Consider the following 16,536-nt stretch of genomic DNA (forward strand, 5'->3'; position numbering starts at 1 on the left):
TTCACCATGTTTAGCACAACAAAGTAATAATGAACAGCGTGGCCTTTCTCGAAAGCTGATCCCCTCCTGCTTATTTACTACAGCAGCTTCACAGTACAGATTATGCTGCTGGGTATTTGTGTTTAAACGTCTGCTCACTGAAAAGGCCTGGCATAGCATGGTGACTGTGTTTGACAAAGCTGCTGTAGTGAAAGATCTGCCTCCATCGCCTCCCACACTCACTAAACACCTGCACACCGACAAATAAATCCTGAGAGCTCGCTTTGTAAGAGAAGTAAGTAACTGTACCTTCATGTGTATGAACGGCAATTACCTTCCCCTCTGATGCTTCCATTCCTAATTAAAGTTGCTAATGCTGCTGCCTCAGCTTTGACTGCTGCCAGAGGCAAACAAGCTGCCACTCCTGCCCTCTAAACCACCACAGGGTTCTCTAATGACAGGGAACTGACACCACAGCCAAGCATGCCCTGCAAAGACGATACCTGCATCTCCTAGGCTTCTTCAGAAAAGCTGGCTCGAATCACGTCAGCCTACTCCAGCTTACATGGGAGGTCATTTCTGTCAGCATCTAACAGTTTAGGAAGAAAAGAGGGATTTGTGTGAGCAGAGGCAGCTCCTTGAGACCACTGAGAGGAGAGGAGGGAGTCTCACGAGTGACAGATGGAGAAAGAAAGCAGAGGGGGAGCTGTAGTCATGAATCACTGTAAGGGTATTTCACCAGCTGGTTGCAAAGATAGTCAGACTGCACGAATCAGGGGAAAATCTAAGAAGGAAATGAGAGCAACTGTGCAATGCTGCAGCTCGGTACCAGTGGCAAGTTAAGGAGAGCTACAACCTGGGAGTTGTATTTAACTGCTGTGGATGAAGACAGTAAATTCAAGTTCCATACTCCACGGACCTGCCCAAGTACTCCTGTGGTTTTGCTGGGGACTTGAGCTGCTGAAAAGATGACTGAAATAGGGAAACGTGTTTCTGGAGATGAGGATGACTGAGGGATGAAATGAACAGGAAAAACCAGGATGTGGGTGGGGGTTAAGCTCCATCTTGAAAGCAAAGGAGATGCTAGGCCAGAGAAACCTTTCCTTTTCCTGAAATGACCTCAGCTCTTCTTCTCAAGGTTATAATGGGTCAATCTCTTCTAGCTAAACATGCTGGTGATTTTTCTTCCTTATGAAACTCCCTTTATGTCCTCTTTTAGGCAGTTGTCTTCTGAGAAGAGCAGCAATATGGTTTGCTCATGCCAGTCTCCATTTCACTGTACTCAGCAAATATGAACAGGAAGGACTCAGTCATCAGCAAAGACTCCACAGCGGATGGCTCATATTTATATTAATAAGGTGAGATCCTAAATGCAAGAAACAGAGACCGTTCAAGATATAAGGCAAAGATCCTTCCCAAGTTTAAATCTCCTCAGCCACATTTACAAAGTGCTAACGAAAGGCTGAGGTTGGGCCAGTGCATTTAGAACCCGCATGACCATGACAGGTAAATGCGGATAGGTTTGCCTTGGAATATGCCAGACTGAGGTTCAGTTCCTGAAGCACCAAATGTTTTTTCCCTGAAATGTTTGACTAGAAAAGCATTTTTTTTCCATGCTTTTATGCTAGCACTAGCTGTTTGCACACATATTCTCTTTGTAGCTTTCCTGGCAGGGTGCAAACAGGGGCAAATCTGTTGCCCACAGTCCAGCCCACCCAGCAAGACTAAATGTTGGTCAGACATAGGAGGAGACTGAGGTGGAAGCATTCCTCCCACACGCACACGGACACCACGGAGCAGCCACACGGCCACTGTGCAGAGCGGCTTCAGAGACCTCCCTGGGCACCCTTGTGGTACGCCACGGATGTCAGCAGACAAACAAGGAGCAGCTATGCACATCTTCCCATGGGACATTGGTTTCCCTCCTGTACACTCTGTTCCCTGTACTGCAGTGATTGCCCTCCTTCTGTGGCAGCCCTTTGAGATGCAACAGTGCCACGTATGATAAAAAGGGAGCCTCTGTTGGTTTGCAAAAAGGGTAACAAATCAAATCATAGTAGTACATGTATTACAACATCCTTTTACAGTTACCTTTACAGTTCCACTCCTAAGACTGCCTGTGAGAGCAACCCGGGACTGTGCAGGAGTTTTTGTCAGAATGAATGTTAGACAATACCAGGAAACTGAAGAATTTTATATGGAACTTAGCCTCATTTTAGTCCCTGAAGTAAGGTGAAAATCTTCAAGCATGGCAATATGTAATGCAGATATCCCAACAGCAACTTTTCTGATTTCTAGCACACACCAGTGCTGCACACTGGGAATTCTGGGGCAGCTTTAGGCAAAGCAGAAATGGAGATTTTGTTTCAGTGAACAAACTCTGAATATGAACAAGCACAGCAGCTCTTCCTGGAGCTGTTCTGATAGTCAGTCCCAATCATTTTTATTTTGTTACTGCACTTCATACAACAAACATCCCTTGATTTCTCATATGGATGCTTTCTTGCAGCATCACAAAAAATGATGAGTAGCAGCTGGGGATTTGGGGAAAGCAGGAAGGATTCTCTATCACTATGATGGCTCTTACTGAAATGATCAATTAGTAAATGTGACACTTAACTGGCCCTCAGAAGGTTTCAGAATTAACATTCCATGAAAGTAAATGGGAAGCAGTTATCACTTCTTGGTCTTAATGTTTCAAATTGCCTTATGTTTTAAATAGTTTTGAGGGAGGTCAACCAGACTGAGTCAATCCACAGCTACTCAAGATGCTATAGGAACAAAAACACATTAATTATCTTTAGAAGTGGTCTACCTTACAGCAGATTCATTCTTACACCAGTCAAGAGCCAACTTTCTCACGCTCTCAGGTGCTTGCCCTTCAAGGCTTCTCATGCACATGTGCACCTCATACTTACAGCACCCAGGTACACTACAACAACTGGTGGGAGTTAAAAAAGAATCACCCCCTTCCCAGACAACCTCAAGAACATGTCTGTTCAAACATTTGAAGAAAAGAAAACTGATGGTACTTACCTCCGATGCCATTACAGCGAGATGTCATTTCCCAGAGGACCAAAGCCATGGAGTACACATCTGTTTGCTTGAAGGACTCCACGTTCTCCAGGTTCATCCTGGACTCCAGAACCTCAGGGGCCATGTACCTTGCTGTGCCAACCTAGAGGAGAGGAGATCGGAGAGAGCTCACGAGCTGCAATTGTAATTCGTGTTTTGGATTCTGCTGCGATTTACCTTCAGCTTTTTCAGAAGCAGTGCCATTTGATAAGCATCCAAAAAATTCAGGCCACACTTGGCACAGGTCGTATTTTCTGCTGCCAGGGGAATCTGGCATTGTCCTGACTACCAACTTACTTGCACCTCCCTTGGTAAAGAAAAATAAAAAAAGAAGCCCTTTTTAGTTCCTTAAGCAAATAATTTTGACACTAACAAGCTTTCTCACTCTGACTGCTCACAGATAAACTCTGCCCTTCGGGTCTGAAGGAATTGCTACTGACGGAGTCTTTCAGATGAGCAAGAAACACAATTGTATTCTTTTGCGTTACATATTACAGTGTTAGGTGCTTCTTTTCTTGGTAGCCTTAGAAGGAAAGTGCTAAATGCAGGCCTGGCAGAAGAAAGTAAATACACAAATACTAAATGCAAAAGCACACATTTGAATCCAAACCAAAAATTGGCTCCTTTGTCTGAAAAGCCATTCTCACAAACTTCATTCACACTGAGCAGTTTTCAGCAAGGATTTTAGCACCTTTGCTGTGATCTAGATTATGACCTTGCATTACAGAAGGCAAAGTTTAAATATTTGGTTTTATCACAAGAAAGTATTTAAGGAAGAAGTTCGGGATCACTCAGCAGTTTCTCTCAAATGACAAGCTCTTCACAGGATAGGTATAAAAAACTTATCCCCCTTGAAAAACCACAAACCTAGTAAGTCTTTGATCAGGCGAAGACAGTTTCAAATTGGAGACTGGTTCATCACAGAGATGAAGAAGCACAAGTGGGTGATGCAGTAGGACCTGTGATTCAAATGAGCTATTTGTAGACTGCACTAGGACAATCATTCTAGAGACCAGCAGCGGGACTGCGAAAGATCGTTTCAGTTACTGGGTCTGCAGTTGCAGGCAGCCACATAATAAATGTACAGTTCCTAAGAGAGCCCTAAGACATCCATTTTACAAGCTTCTGTAAACACGTCTTATCACCCCAGGCTCAGAACAAATGGGAAGAAGTTCCACAAAACTGCAGTGCACCGTAAGAAGACAGCAGGGAAGATCAAGGCCATAGCTTTGTCATAGGACCCTGCAGCGGCAAAGAATTTCTGTGTCAAAAATATCCAAATGGTTGTAGAATCAAAGCCTTCATAAACAGAGGACAGAAAAAAACCCTGCATGATCAGTTCCAAAGTTAAGTTCCCTGTTATGTGGACTCTGTGATGAATTTAAGGCCAAGCATGTAAGCATGCAAATGGGTACTTGGGACAATCCTGTGACAGCATCACCGAGTTGACCAGCATCTCCCTCCTCTACAGAACAAGAACTTAAGGAAACTCTGCAGCAGAGGCTGTTTATAGCTCCCAGTCCATTCCCCAACAGCTCTGGCAGGGAGGCTGGACTAGATTATCTTTTGAAGTTCCTTCCAACCCCTAACATTCTGTGATTCTGTGAACTTCTTCCCTAAGCAGACCCCATCCAAAGCTTAAGAAGGGTTACCTGTACACTATGGCCCACAGTCCACATCCCCAAATCCTGCTGGTTTTAATCAGTTAACAGTGCTGAAATACAGATTCTTAACAGTGTCGCAAAGTGCTGTTCTGCCCTGGCATTTCTCATTTTCTATGCAGCAGTGAAAATTATTCTGCAGCTTTGCTGGACAATGGATGATCAAGCCCTATAACTAAAAAGCACAGTGGGAAATGCAGAGAAAATTTAAAATTACTTGAAGAGTGGTATTAAATAAATCCTGTTTCCATCTGCTTAGAATTTATCACATGTTCCACTTTGCTTGTGTCCTCTTATCTCTGTTTAGATTATTAGGTCTTTGGGTCAAAGATACTTTGCCTATATCTTGAAGAAATCTGAGCACTGAGTCTCAAAGGCATTTTAAGTATCCAACTCCAGCAACTGCCCCTCCGCAGTCTGGATATGCTTTCTCTTTGCAAAGACAAGTCTGGTTTCAGTTCTTGCCTCTTGTCTTTAGTAACAGAAACATACTGAGGAAAGCCAGTCCTCCAAGCCAAGAGTTGGGGGCCAGGAGCAAAATGTCCCCCCCACAATCTAGGAGATGATCAGTGACCTGCTGCTCAACATTGATGTGCACAAATCTATGAGGCTGGATCAGGTTCATCCTAGAGTGCTGAGAGAGCTGGCAGGGGGGCTCACCAAGCCACTGTCCATCATTTATTGGCAGTCCTGGCTGACTGGGGAGGTTGCAGCTGATTGGATGTCAGCCAATATAACACTCATCTATAAGAAGAGACAGAAGGCTGATCCGGGAAATTACAGTTTGACTTCAGTGCCAGGGAAGCTGATAGCTCAGTCAGTTGAGCATGGTACAGATAATACCACGGTCGCGGGTTTGATTCCTGTTTGGTCCCCATGTGTTGCCTGATCTAGTTGAGAGGTGGCGTCCCTGCCCATGACAGGGAGGTTGGATTAAATGATCTCTAAGGTCCCTTCCAGCCTAGGCCATTCTATGATTCTATGATCCTGAGTTCCATTATGCAGCACATGCACGACAACCAGGTGATCAGGCTCAGTCAGCATACGTTTATGAAGGGCAGCTCCTATTTAATAAACCTGATCTCCTTCTATGACAGGGTGACCTACTTGTTGCGTGAAGGAAAGGCTGTGGATGCTGTTTACCTTGACTTCAGTAAGGCATTCAACACTGTTGCCCACAGAATTCTCCCAGAGAAAGTGACTGCTCTTGACTAGAATGGGCATACGCTTTGCTGGGTGGAAAACTGGTTAGATGGCTGAGTCCAAATAGTCATGGTCAGTGGACTTAAATCCAGTTGGCAGCCGGTCACAAGTGGTGTCCTGCTGTGCTGAGGACTTGGCCCAGTCCTGCTTAACATTTTCATCAATGATTTGGACGAGGGGATAGCATGCACCCTTATTTAATTTTCAGATGACACCAAGCTGGGTGGAAATGTTGATCTACTTGAGGGTAGGGAGGCTCTACAGAGGGATCTGGACAGGCTGGATCGCTGGGCAGAGGCCAATCCCATCAGTTTCACTAAGGCCAAATGCCGGGCCCTGCACTTCAGCCACAACAACCCCCAGCAGCGCTACAGGCTTGGGGAGGAGTGGCTGGAGAGCTACCAGGTGGAGAGGGACCTGAGGGTGTTGATGACATCTTGGCCTGTATCAGGAATGGTGCTGTCAGCAGGAGCAGGGAGGTGACCATGCCCCTGTACTCGGCTTTGGTGAGGCCTCACTTTGAGTACTGTGTCCAGTTTTGGGCCCTTCACTACCAGAGGGACACTGAGGTGCTGGAGAGGGTACAGAGGTGGGTACCAAGCTGGTAAAGGGCTTAGAACATAAGCCTTAAGAGGAAAGGCTGAGGGATGGGGGACTGTTTAGCCTAGAGAAGAGGAGACTGAGGGGAAATCTTATCACTCTCTACAATTCCCTGAAAGGGAGTCTGTTCTCCCTAGTGGTGAGTGATAGGATGAGGGGAAATGGCCTTAAGTTGTGCCAGGGGAGGTCCAGGTTGGATATTAGGAAGAATTTCTTTACTGAACGGGTTGTCAGGCATTGGAACAGGCTGCCCAGGGGAGGGGGTGAGGCGGCCCCCCTGGAGGGGCCTGGAGGTGTTTAAGAGACAGGTAGATGTTGTGCTGAGGGACATGGTTTAGTGGTGTTGATAGGGCTGAGACAAAGGCTGGACTCGATTATCTTGAAGGTCTGTTCCAACTGAAACTGTTGTATGATTCTATGGTTCTCCAAAACTTCTAGCAAGGGACCATATCTCTTCCTGTGGTACATTATAGGTTTTGTGACTTTTGGATCTGCTTTACTGGAGACTTTACATCTTTTTCAAGGCATTGAGGGATGTTTTGTGCCCTGAGGTGTGTCAGTCAGAGGGGCAGTAGATATCCCTCTTCAGTTGATTAGGGAGACCGTCTGTTACAGGGTTGCTGATGTTGCAGAGGTGAGGAACTGCTGGCCCAGTTGGCACCTACCAATCCTTTGAACACAATAGGACAAAGTTCCAGATTTACGTACTCAGAATAAGTCAAGTCTGCAAATATTAACCATCGTGGGTGGCCAAACTGAGAAAACTGCAAAGGTCCTAATGGGGAAAAAGTTTGTTTACAGGCAGTCACTAAGGGTACTGGTACTGGAAATTAGCTGGGTAGATGGGAAAGAAGATGGCTTTTTACTCCAACAGCTTGCCTTGAATATGACTAAGTCCGACCAGAAAAAACAGTAAAATACTTGCACTCATTAATTTCATAGGAAGCGAGATTTGAGATTTGGGTCAGCTCCATTATATACCTTCAAAGATTGGGTTGCCTGGTAGGAAAAGTTCGAGTCAAACGGTAAAGTTTAGAAATTACGCATAAGGCGAATTCTGGTGCAGAAGCTCTTTAGCAAAAGCTGCAGTACTGAGGTTGGCATGTTGCGGAATTTGAGTGGGTGGTGGAGGCTGAAGTGGAGCCACTTCACAAGGCCTTACTCCTCTCCACAGAGAAGAACGACACCACCTGGGTCACCCACAAACAGATTCAGCGAAGCTACACAAAGTAGATGGCCTCAACACCAGTGCCCAAGGATGCTGATTCCAAAGCAGAAACCTGCTCTGGGCAGCACTGTACTTTGTCGTCAGTGTCAGTGTGGGCTGTGGAAGTGGCATCATCAACGCTACCCTTCTACTTCCAAGTGCGTGTGAGCAATGCCAGAGAAATCAGCTTGAAATTGGCTTTAAGGAAAGTGTCTGGGGGGCTGAGTTTCAGAGCCTCTGTGTTTCACTTTATTCCAAATAGAACCAGTCTTATGACTTACAACATGGTACAATTTCCCTGAACTCCAAAAAGGGCCAGCATGCTGGAGAGGAATGTATGCAACTGTGAGTGGTATTTGTATTACTTTAAATACAGTTTCCTTGGTTATTATTGCTCCTGGTGCTGGTTTATAAACCCTCTCAAAATGAGATCAAGACAGTTGTCTCTCAGCAAAGGCACTTTCAGAAAAAAGATCTTCATTAGATAAACAACAGCAAAGCTCCTGTGAACTCAACAGAGCACTACTGACTGAAGAACTGTCCCTGAAAACATTCTAAACTGAAATATTAGTTCTGTGTGAAGTAAAAGTCAGTGTAAACAGGTAGTCTTTGATGAGACCTATGCATAAGAATACAAATATAAAAATACATGTATAATTAAATAATTATGAAATAACTAACTTGAACGATCTGAATTTATACATGAGATTTCAATAAAAGAGCCAATATTTAAAAGTTGACTTGAAAAATTTAATCTTCAAAGTATTTATAAACATCCTCCTGGTATCCTTGTGAAGTAGGTGAGCATTATCCATGTTATTCAGTTGAAAAAGCAGTAACAGGACAATTATTTTTAACTGAGGTTCTTGCAACGGCTTGCATTTGGAGAAAATGCCATAATCTTAAACAAGCGTGGGGTTTGGTTTTTTCCTTTTAAAGTTATTATCTATCACTCTAGTCATCTGCTTATGTTTCTCAAAGATAGAAGACTGACTTCACATACGCTGGGGTCCACCAGGAGTGAGCCTCCTCACATAAAACTGTAATGGCATCAGGCATGAAAATTGTGCCACAATCTCACAAAGTGAAGCACATCCTTATTATATGTGTGTGTGCGCATTGCAGGAGCAGCACAAGCAGCAGCTAACAAGCTCATACACACTTGGCGTAAGTGTATAAAGAGGACAGCTGCATCATATACATGTGCATCTCTCTGATCGTAAAAAAACCTTAATTGCACATTTCTTACTATTTCTTTAACAGTTAGAGTCTCTTTTTTTATTACTATCACTTTAATTTTTTTAGACTTTAAGTAAATACGGCAACATAGAATTCTTCCACTTCTCACCTCAGAACCTGACACACCAACTGGTGGTCAACACCCCTCCTCCTCTTCAAAGTCCAACTTACCTGCCCACTGTTAGCCAAGTCATCCACAGACAGAGAAGGGTCCAGTCTCAGGGATAACCCAAAGTCACAGAGACAGCAGGTTAAATCATTTTTCACCAGGATGTTGGAACTCTTTAGGTCTCTGTGCACAATGGGTGTTTTGGGGCGACCACAGGGTGTGTGATCACTATGCAGATGGGCAATCCCTCGGGCCAAGGACCCACCCAGTTTCCAGAGGTCCTCCCAGCTGATAATGTGCCGTGTGAGATATTCCTGCAAATTGCCTCTAGCATGGAAGGCGGTGATTAACCAATACTGTTTACCAAGATCTGTCTTACGCTCCTCTGCTGTCAAGAATTGGAGGATGTTCTCATGCTTGAGGTTTACGTCTGAAAAAATGTCTTTCTCAGTTTTCCAAGAGGCATATTCTTCATAGGGGAAGATCTTGACTGCCACAGTTTCATACTGCTCTGAAGTGTTTTGTTTCAATTTGGCTTTATACACTTCAGCAAACCTTCCTTTGCCAACGACAACGTCCAATTCAATGGGCAGCAATTCTGTGTTGTGGTTGATGTTGTTAGCACAGGTAGAGCTGATGTCTGAGCGGTCATCATCTAACATAATGGCACAAACATCACTGCAATCCTTATGTTTCCTAGGCTTAACATTCTTCTCCCATGCCTTGTTGAGTTTCCTCTTCTTATGAGTACGGTAGGCATAAAAGATAACAATCACGGCAACAGAAATCACCAGTAATGGGACAAGACTTATGATTGTGACTTTCGAAATTTCATCTTTCTCCTCTGGCTTATGGGGGTCATCTGGAAAGAAGACCAGAAAGAGGGCATACATTAAGTGACATCACAGCTTTATGTACAGGAAGCTGTCAATAATTATAATTTTTTGTCCAGAGTGCAATACATTATTTCCTCCACTGGCAGTAAGTAATAAAAACGATCACTACTTTCTTAACCTCAAAATGTTGCTTTCTATGTAGGCCTCTACTTACCCCGACTTCCCTGTCTGCTTATAAAAAGTTGGAACTGAGTGAGCAAGAACCTAGTGTAATTTAATAGCTCTAATCTTCTCTCAGGCTCTTAATACATTACGGATGAAGCTTTGCTACCCTGAAGACAATAGCCAAAGTCTCCCGCTCTTACTCTGATGATGCATTCTTAACAGATTGGCCCCGTGAACCAGTAATTACTAGAGCATATTTATTTGTCTTATAATCAGATTTATAAATAAATAGACAATGCAGCATGTGAATTCCAACTTGCCCAGTTATCACTCCAGATCCAGTATATCTCAGTGGGATCCGTATAAGGACACCTTCAGTAAGCCTGTCTGCATGCAGCTACTGCAGACTACTATTCAGGCATGCTATGCATGCCTTCACACACATCTGAAAAACAAAACTCCTCATACTTTGATGTATGGGAAAGAAAAAAATTCAAACACCTATGTGTACACAGGTGTTTGAATCCTGCAGGCACAATCAGGCATGCATGACACATCAGAATTGCCACCCTCCCATGTACATTTTGCACGGATTTATGCATCTGAAAACTTCCTCTGTGTGTCACCTGCCGGCTGTACACTTGCTGTCCTGTTGTAAAGCAGCGTTTGGTTCACTCCAAACTCCGTAGCTGGTGCAGTCCACACACTAACACATTGTTAGATGGAATAGATAGGATGTAGAAGCACAAGGACATATTCTAGAATAGGGAGATGTTCTGGGAATAGCACAGCTCATTATTCTAGAGGTGAGAGCTGCCCTGTCATCCCTAGTTCACTAGAAGTGACCATCTAGTTCAGTATTTCTTAGGGAAGATAAAGAGTTTAAAGAGAACAGTTTTATTCTGAAAACAGATTAAAGAAGGAGGGTCAGAGTTTAACTGAACCTGATTTGATTGGACACATGGAAATTCCTTCCTTTGAGTCAGAGCAAATGTACTGCATTATCTTTCCATGAGGGAGGGGATTGACTGGAAGAAGCCCTGAATGGACTAAAACAACTGAAGCTGCAACCAGAGTTAAGCAAGTGGCTTGTGTTGACAGGATGATGCTTTGACGGATGCTTGAGTTAGAACAAGCAGTACTTTTGACCCTTCAATTTAACCTGTAATCACCTTTCCATTGGAAACACAGTTAGCTGGCAAGCAGCAGGAGCCATCAAGCTATTCAAAGGCAAGTGATGGGACATCTAAAGAGTACATTCTTCTTTATTCGGAAGAAGGCCTGAATCCTGAACCAGGATGTGCTTCCTCTGCTTGAAAGGTTCATCAACCAGATGTAGAACAATTCCAGCCTCTTGCCTAGGGTTTTAAGGAAGAGGAAGAGCCTTTCTAGCACTGACAATCCAGGCTAGCACAGGGCAGTGGCATTCACTAGCAGCATCTACGAGGAATGAATTGCCTTCATTTATGCAAAATGAAGGAAATCCCTTTTGAGCCCATCCTTTCTTCTACACCTATGCAAACCACAGACCCTTATTCTTAAGTGATTTTCCCTGGCAACAAAACGTTAATAATTTTTGATTTGTTTTTCAAAATTTTAAATTAAAACAAAATCCTTTCAAGTTAATCACAGATTACAGGCACCCCTTCTGCTTCTCAACATGCTGAACAAAGAGGAAAAAACCCCAAACCTGGCCCTAAATGGAGGAATATATCTAGAAAGTCCAATATCAGTGTCAGTAAACAGAAGATTTGCATTGCTTATTCCCACGTGTATTCTTCGCTCTCAGAAAATCTGCTTTATAAAAACTTGGGAATTGTCTAGATGGAAGAGACCTGACTACATTGTGGGATGGCTGTTTTGGAGTTTTGGCTGCAAGCAGGCCACAACTGCATGAGCATAACCATGATATGTAACAATCAGATAAAATAGTCTTAATGAACATTTGGGATTCTGTTCTGCTTTTTTTCTTGGTCATAGAAAAGTGTGCTTGAAGTTTGGAACCGAGTAATATATCACCTACATCATACTTTTTAACAAATGTGAATATGCCTCTTTAGGGAGCTTTAAGCCCTTTTTGTTTGCCACAGAGCTGCAGAATGTAGCCTAGATATCTGAAATACAAATGTATTCCTAACTGAGGGACAAAAACCTCAAGATGTATTACTTCTCTTTCAAATTCCTCCCCATGAGTCCTGGCAGTTAGGGGTAGCTGGGTGCACATTCAGCTCTGAGAAGAAACCCAAAGCCACTGCTCCTTGACTGTTACGGATACCTCTTTGAGGGTCTCTGATCATTCCTATAATGCCCTAGATCAGGCTGTCTTATTTTGTTTCCAGCAGACTTCACAGCCCCTTTGGCTCTTCCTCTTTTTGCACCAGAGAAAGCTCTGCTTGTGGCGCAGGGGGATTTCTGAGTGGAAGGGAGAAACTGTTGATGTTGCAACTGTCACTTGAAAAAGAATGAGGAAAAAAAAAATCAAAGCAGAAGCTGAGCAGCTTGGCCACTTCCCCTGAGAACTGTATCATCCTGCACCCCTGCTGCAAAGTCACACATCCTCTTTGGCATCGTCCCTTGGAGGAAGCAGGGAGCCAGAGGGTGAAAAGCATACAGCTGCACATCCCTACCTAAAGCAACAAGGATGAAGGGCGTGCTCTTTTTCAGTTTATAAGACACTAGACAGGCCCCACTCAAGGCTTGGAAAGGGCAAGAATGGGCATTCAAGAGGGAGAACAGAGTGTCAGGACTGACAAGGCTGAACTCTGAGCTTAGGAGGAGACTGAGCTACCTGTCAGCAGAATTAAAGGGGACAGAAGCAGCAAAGAGCTGGTCTGGTCCAAGTAAGGCAATTCTGCACTGTCTTTGATTTTGACTGCTGATATAAGCAGAACAAAATCAGCCCTTCCAGCACAAGCTAAGGTTGGGGTTCCTCTCTGTTTGAATATGTGTACAAAGTCAGGGCAGAATCAAAATTCAAAGCATATCTGTATGTTTGCTTAGTGGCTAGCCAACATTTTATGGCTTGACTACAGGAATCTAAGAATAAATATGTACATTTTCTTATAAATAATTACCTATGACTCAAACTCCATAATTTCAAAAATGGGAGTGCAGTGTCCTCATTCTGAGCACCAGAATAAGCAAAACCTGCACAGGCAGACTAGGAACTGGTTAAATGAAAAAGCCTTTCAGGTTTTGCAAACATGCCCCTAAATAACTTTCCTCACTCAGAGCTATTATTTAGGCAGATCAGTACTTTCTTAAGCTTCAAAAGAGCCTATTAATATAGCATAACAATAGAGAATTTGAGCTAAAAGAAAGCTTCCTGTATGTGGTTTAAACTAAGCACAAGCCATCTGCACAACCCTTAGCACTACCTAAGCCTTCAGGGAATAGGGCTCAGGTGCCAAGGAAAATGGAAACACTGTACAGCCCCTGTTCAGTCAGGAAGCTCCAAAGAACAACATTGCTTTGCTTGCAAATGTTTTAGGTTGGATTCGGTGCCTTTGATTGAACTTCAGTGTCACTGAACTTTGGAAACAAGAAATAAAACAACAGCAGAAAAATTAGGACCTGCATTTGAATGCACAGGGCAGCAAACAAAGCACAGCCAGTACTGATGAACTACTTCAGCGCTCTTTGCTGTTTGTGCAAGTTCTAACGTTGCTCTCTGTTCATCTGGTAGTCAAAGCCACAACAGCAGGGCAAGAATATATTTGATACTGGTAGAATTCAGGTTAAGTGTGTCAACGCTAATGTATTGCAAGCTCGTCTAGCATCTTAAAGCCCCCCAGAAATGCAGTCACAAAATATGGGCCCAGACCTGGGACTGTGATCTAGTTATTTTGCAAGCTCCTGAGACACAAAGCAGCCTTTTTTGCTGCCTGGAGGACAACTCTGTTTTACAGCAGCTCTGAGGTTTCAAAGTTTGATTTCAGTTCTACACCGGAATGAAAACTAACACTTTTTGCATGCTTTTGCATAAACAGAATTCTGTTCAAATGTTGCACTTTGGCAAGAGATGCGAGTGCTGAATCCCTACCAGTGAGGGGACTAATCTGGCATATGGGCACTCCAAGCTCAAGTCCTGGTCTGTTTGATTCAGGGAAGAGCTTTTCATCTCTTATTATTGTGAATCAGGCAAAATGTGAGTTTGAACCTTATGTGCATACTCATTTCTGGGCAAGACACTAGGCAATAAAATACGGAAAAGTCTGCCCATCTCTTTAGTGTTACTTTCTGGATGAAAACTGATTCCATGAAATGCTTCATTTTCAGTGAAATGAAGTTTAACTCAGAGTAGCGGTTTGGGATAATTTAGTTTGTCTCCAATGAAGAATCCTCAAGTGACAATGAAATTCTGTAGTTCCGTGTCTCATGTACCTTCCTGATTTTGGTCATCTTAGAATTAAAATGGCTTGGAAATTTCAGCTTTGCCAAAATATTTTTAGATGTGAAATGTTGAGTTTCAAAACAGAAACTCTGGTTGTGACATTCCTGCACTTTTCCCTGAAACCCTTGAGGACAAAAGTGATCTGAAAGTTGATCCAACTTTTGTGTTTAAAAACTTCTGCTAATTTTACAGGCATTGTTTTTTGACCTTTGAGGTGGGGGAGGGGGGGGGAGCTTTTTCTTTAGCAAAATGGTTGATCCTGACACAAAATACTTGGAAATAATCAAATTCAAATGCTGCATCTCAAACTAACCTGCATTTTTTTATCTCGACAGTTTCTTGGAAGCATTTTAATTTTCCATCTTTGCTGGAGATTTAGTGGTTTTTTTTCAACTTAATAGTTTTGTGGAGCAGGAAATCAGTTCCACCCCTCTCTCTGCTCTATGCTAAACCAGCTGATGGCAGAAGACAGAGATTATGAGATTTTAACACCAGAGTGGACTCTATCTTGCTATCCAGTGGGAAATCAACCTTGACATTTCTTGTAGACTTTCCTGAAAGTTAAATTCCTGCAGCCAGTACCTGAATTTGACATGAGGGGGTTTTTTGACATCAAGCCTGTCAAGGCCAGTAACTTGTGTTTGAGCTGTATGTCTTCATCTTTTAGTCTAAAGGAGATATTGCCAGAGTATCCAAAATACAGAATCTGCTGAAACAACCTCCTGGAGAGGCACTAGCTCTCGTAGTTGGCAGATCCGCCTGGCCTGCTATAGGGGCTCAACTAGTGGAAGTGACAAGGTAAAGCCATCTCTAGAGACAGTTTCTAAAGCTGTCTTTCTAAAGAACTGCCATCTGCATGCCTCACAATTTGGCCCCCTTTGTTTGCTCGAAGGTGTGGGAACTCATTCTTTTGACCTTTTGGTTATTTGCCAGCCTGAATGTTGCTCTGCAGTCAATACATGACTGGCCAGACCCAGCCCTCAGAGCACTTAATGCAGGCCGTTGCCCAGTGCCACCACTTACCTCTTTTCCTGAGACATAGTAAGGCAAATGTATGAGCAATTTTTGGAGAGCTGTGGCACACCCACTGCTGCTCTCCCCTGGGGACCAACAGCTTTGCCCTCAACATGACTACTCACAACTGGGTGATCAGGGCTCAATACATCTCTGTTATGTCCAGTTACGTGACCCAGTTATAAGTGTTACATGCATATGCATCCGTTACTTGATGGGGATGGCTGCATCTTAGTCACGGGGGTGGGAGACGGACAACTTGATTGCTTCTGGCTGGCTTCAGTGAAAAAGCTGGGCAGCAATGATGTAAGGGATATTTTATCTACTGTAAGCAGAATTTCATTTTTACAGCTGATTGCCAAGTATGCTGTTCAGCACCCAGGAGGTTCAAGAAACTCTTAAGCTCTAAGACAGAACAAATAGTTTGTTGCTGTTTTATTCCCTCACTGCTGGCTAGAAAGTGTAATTCCTTGGTTTGCTCCACAGCATCCATTTGTTTAAAATCTCCCACCCCTGCATGCATTCTCTTGTTATCTCTGCCGTTCTAACAGGTCACTTCACTGTGTGTACATGACATCTCTCACACATTGACTTTTGTAGCTGGGCTTTCCTACTCAGCGACATGAAAGCCCACATATTCTAACTTTAAACAATGTGACTGTGTTTCTGTGATACACGCCTCAGTTATACAGCTTGGTGTCTGCTGCTGTTTGCTGGTGGTTTTCTGGAACAAATCAATCTCTCCAGTTTCAATATGTTCCAACAGATGCCACACATTAACCACTATTTTTATTCTCAGCCTGAGTTTCACCCCTCCAACCTTTCCCAAAATATTATGTTGCCAGTGTTAGTTACAGTTTGTTTCTGTCTGTAATTATTAAAGTCTCTTCCATGACAACCTGATAAAAGGTTGGCCACATTCCCACACTTATTAAGCTCTCAAGTGATGCAAATTGTAACAAATATGCCAACCAGACTGGAAGAGCGCTGCCTAGTTTGTTTTTACACAAATCTGTAACTGAGCTCTACATGGTTATTTTTCTAGGAAGGAAACA

At 43.4% G+C, this 16,536-nt stretch overlaps 1 protein-coding gene across 1 annotated transcript in view; it reads right to left on the minus strand.

Moving 5' to 3' along the window:
* The window catches only part of TGFBR2 (transforming growth factor, beta receptor II (70/80kDa)), a 32,511-nt gene that overhangs the window by 8,920 nt on the left and 7,055 nt on the right, over nucleotides 1-16,536 (minus strand). Inside the window, exons 3-4 of the mRNA XM_009879243.1 lie at nucleotides 9,136-9,935; nucleotides 3,016-3,157 (exon numbers count right to left, since the gene is read on the minus strand). Coding sequence (XP_009877545.1) covers nucleotides 3,016-3,157; nucleotides 9,136-9,935 — 942 coding nt within the window. The remainder of the gene's footprint in view (nucleotides 1-3,015; nucleotides 3,158-9,135; nucleotides 9,936-16,536) is intronic.

The sequence above is a fragment of the Apaloderma vittatum genome, unplaced genomic scaffold, assembly GCF_000703405.1.
Source record: "Apaloderma vittatum isolate BGI_N311 unplaced genomic scaffold, ASM70340v1 scaffold2922, whole genome shotgun sequence".
Lineage (NCBI taxonomy): Eukaryota > Metazoa > Chordata > Aves > Trogoniformes > Trogonidae > Apaloderma > Apaloderma vittatum.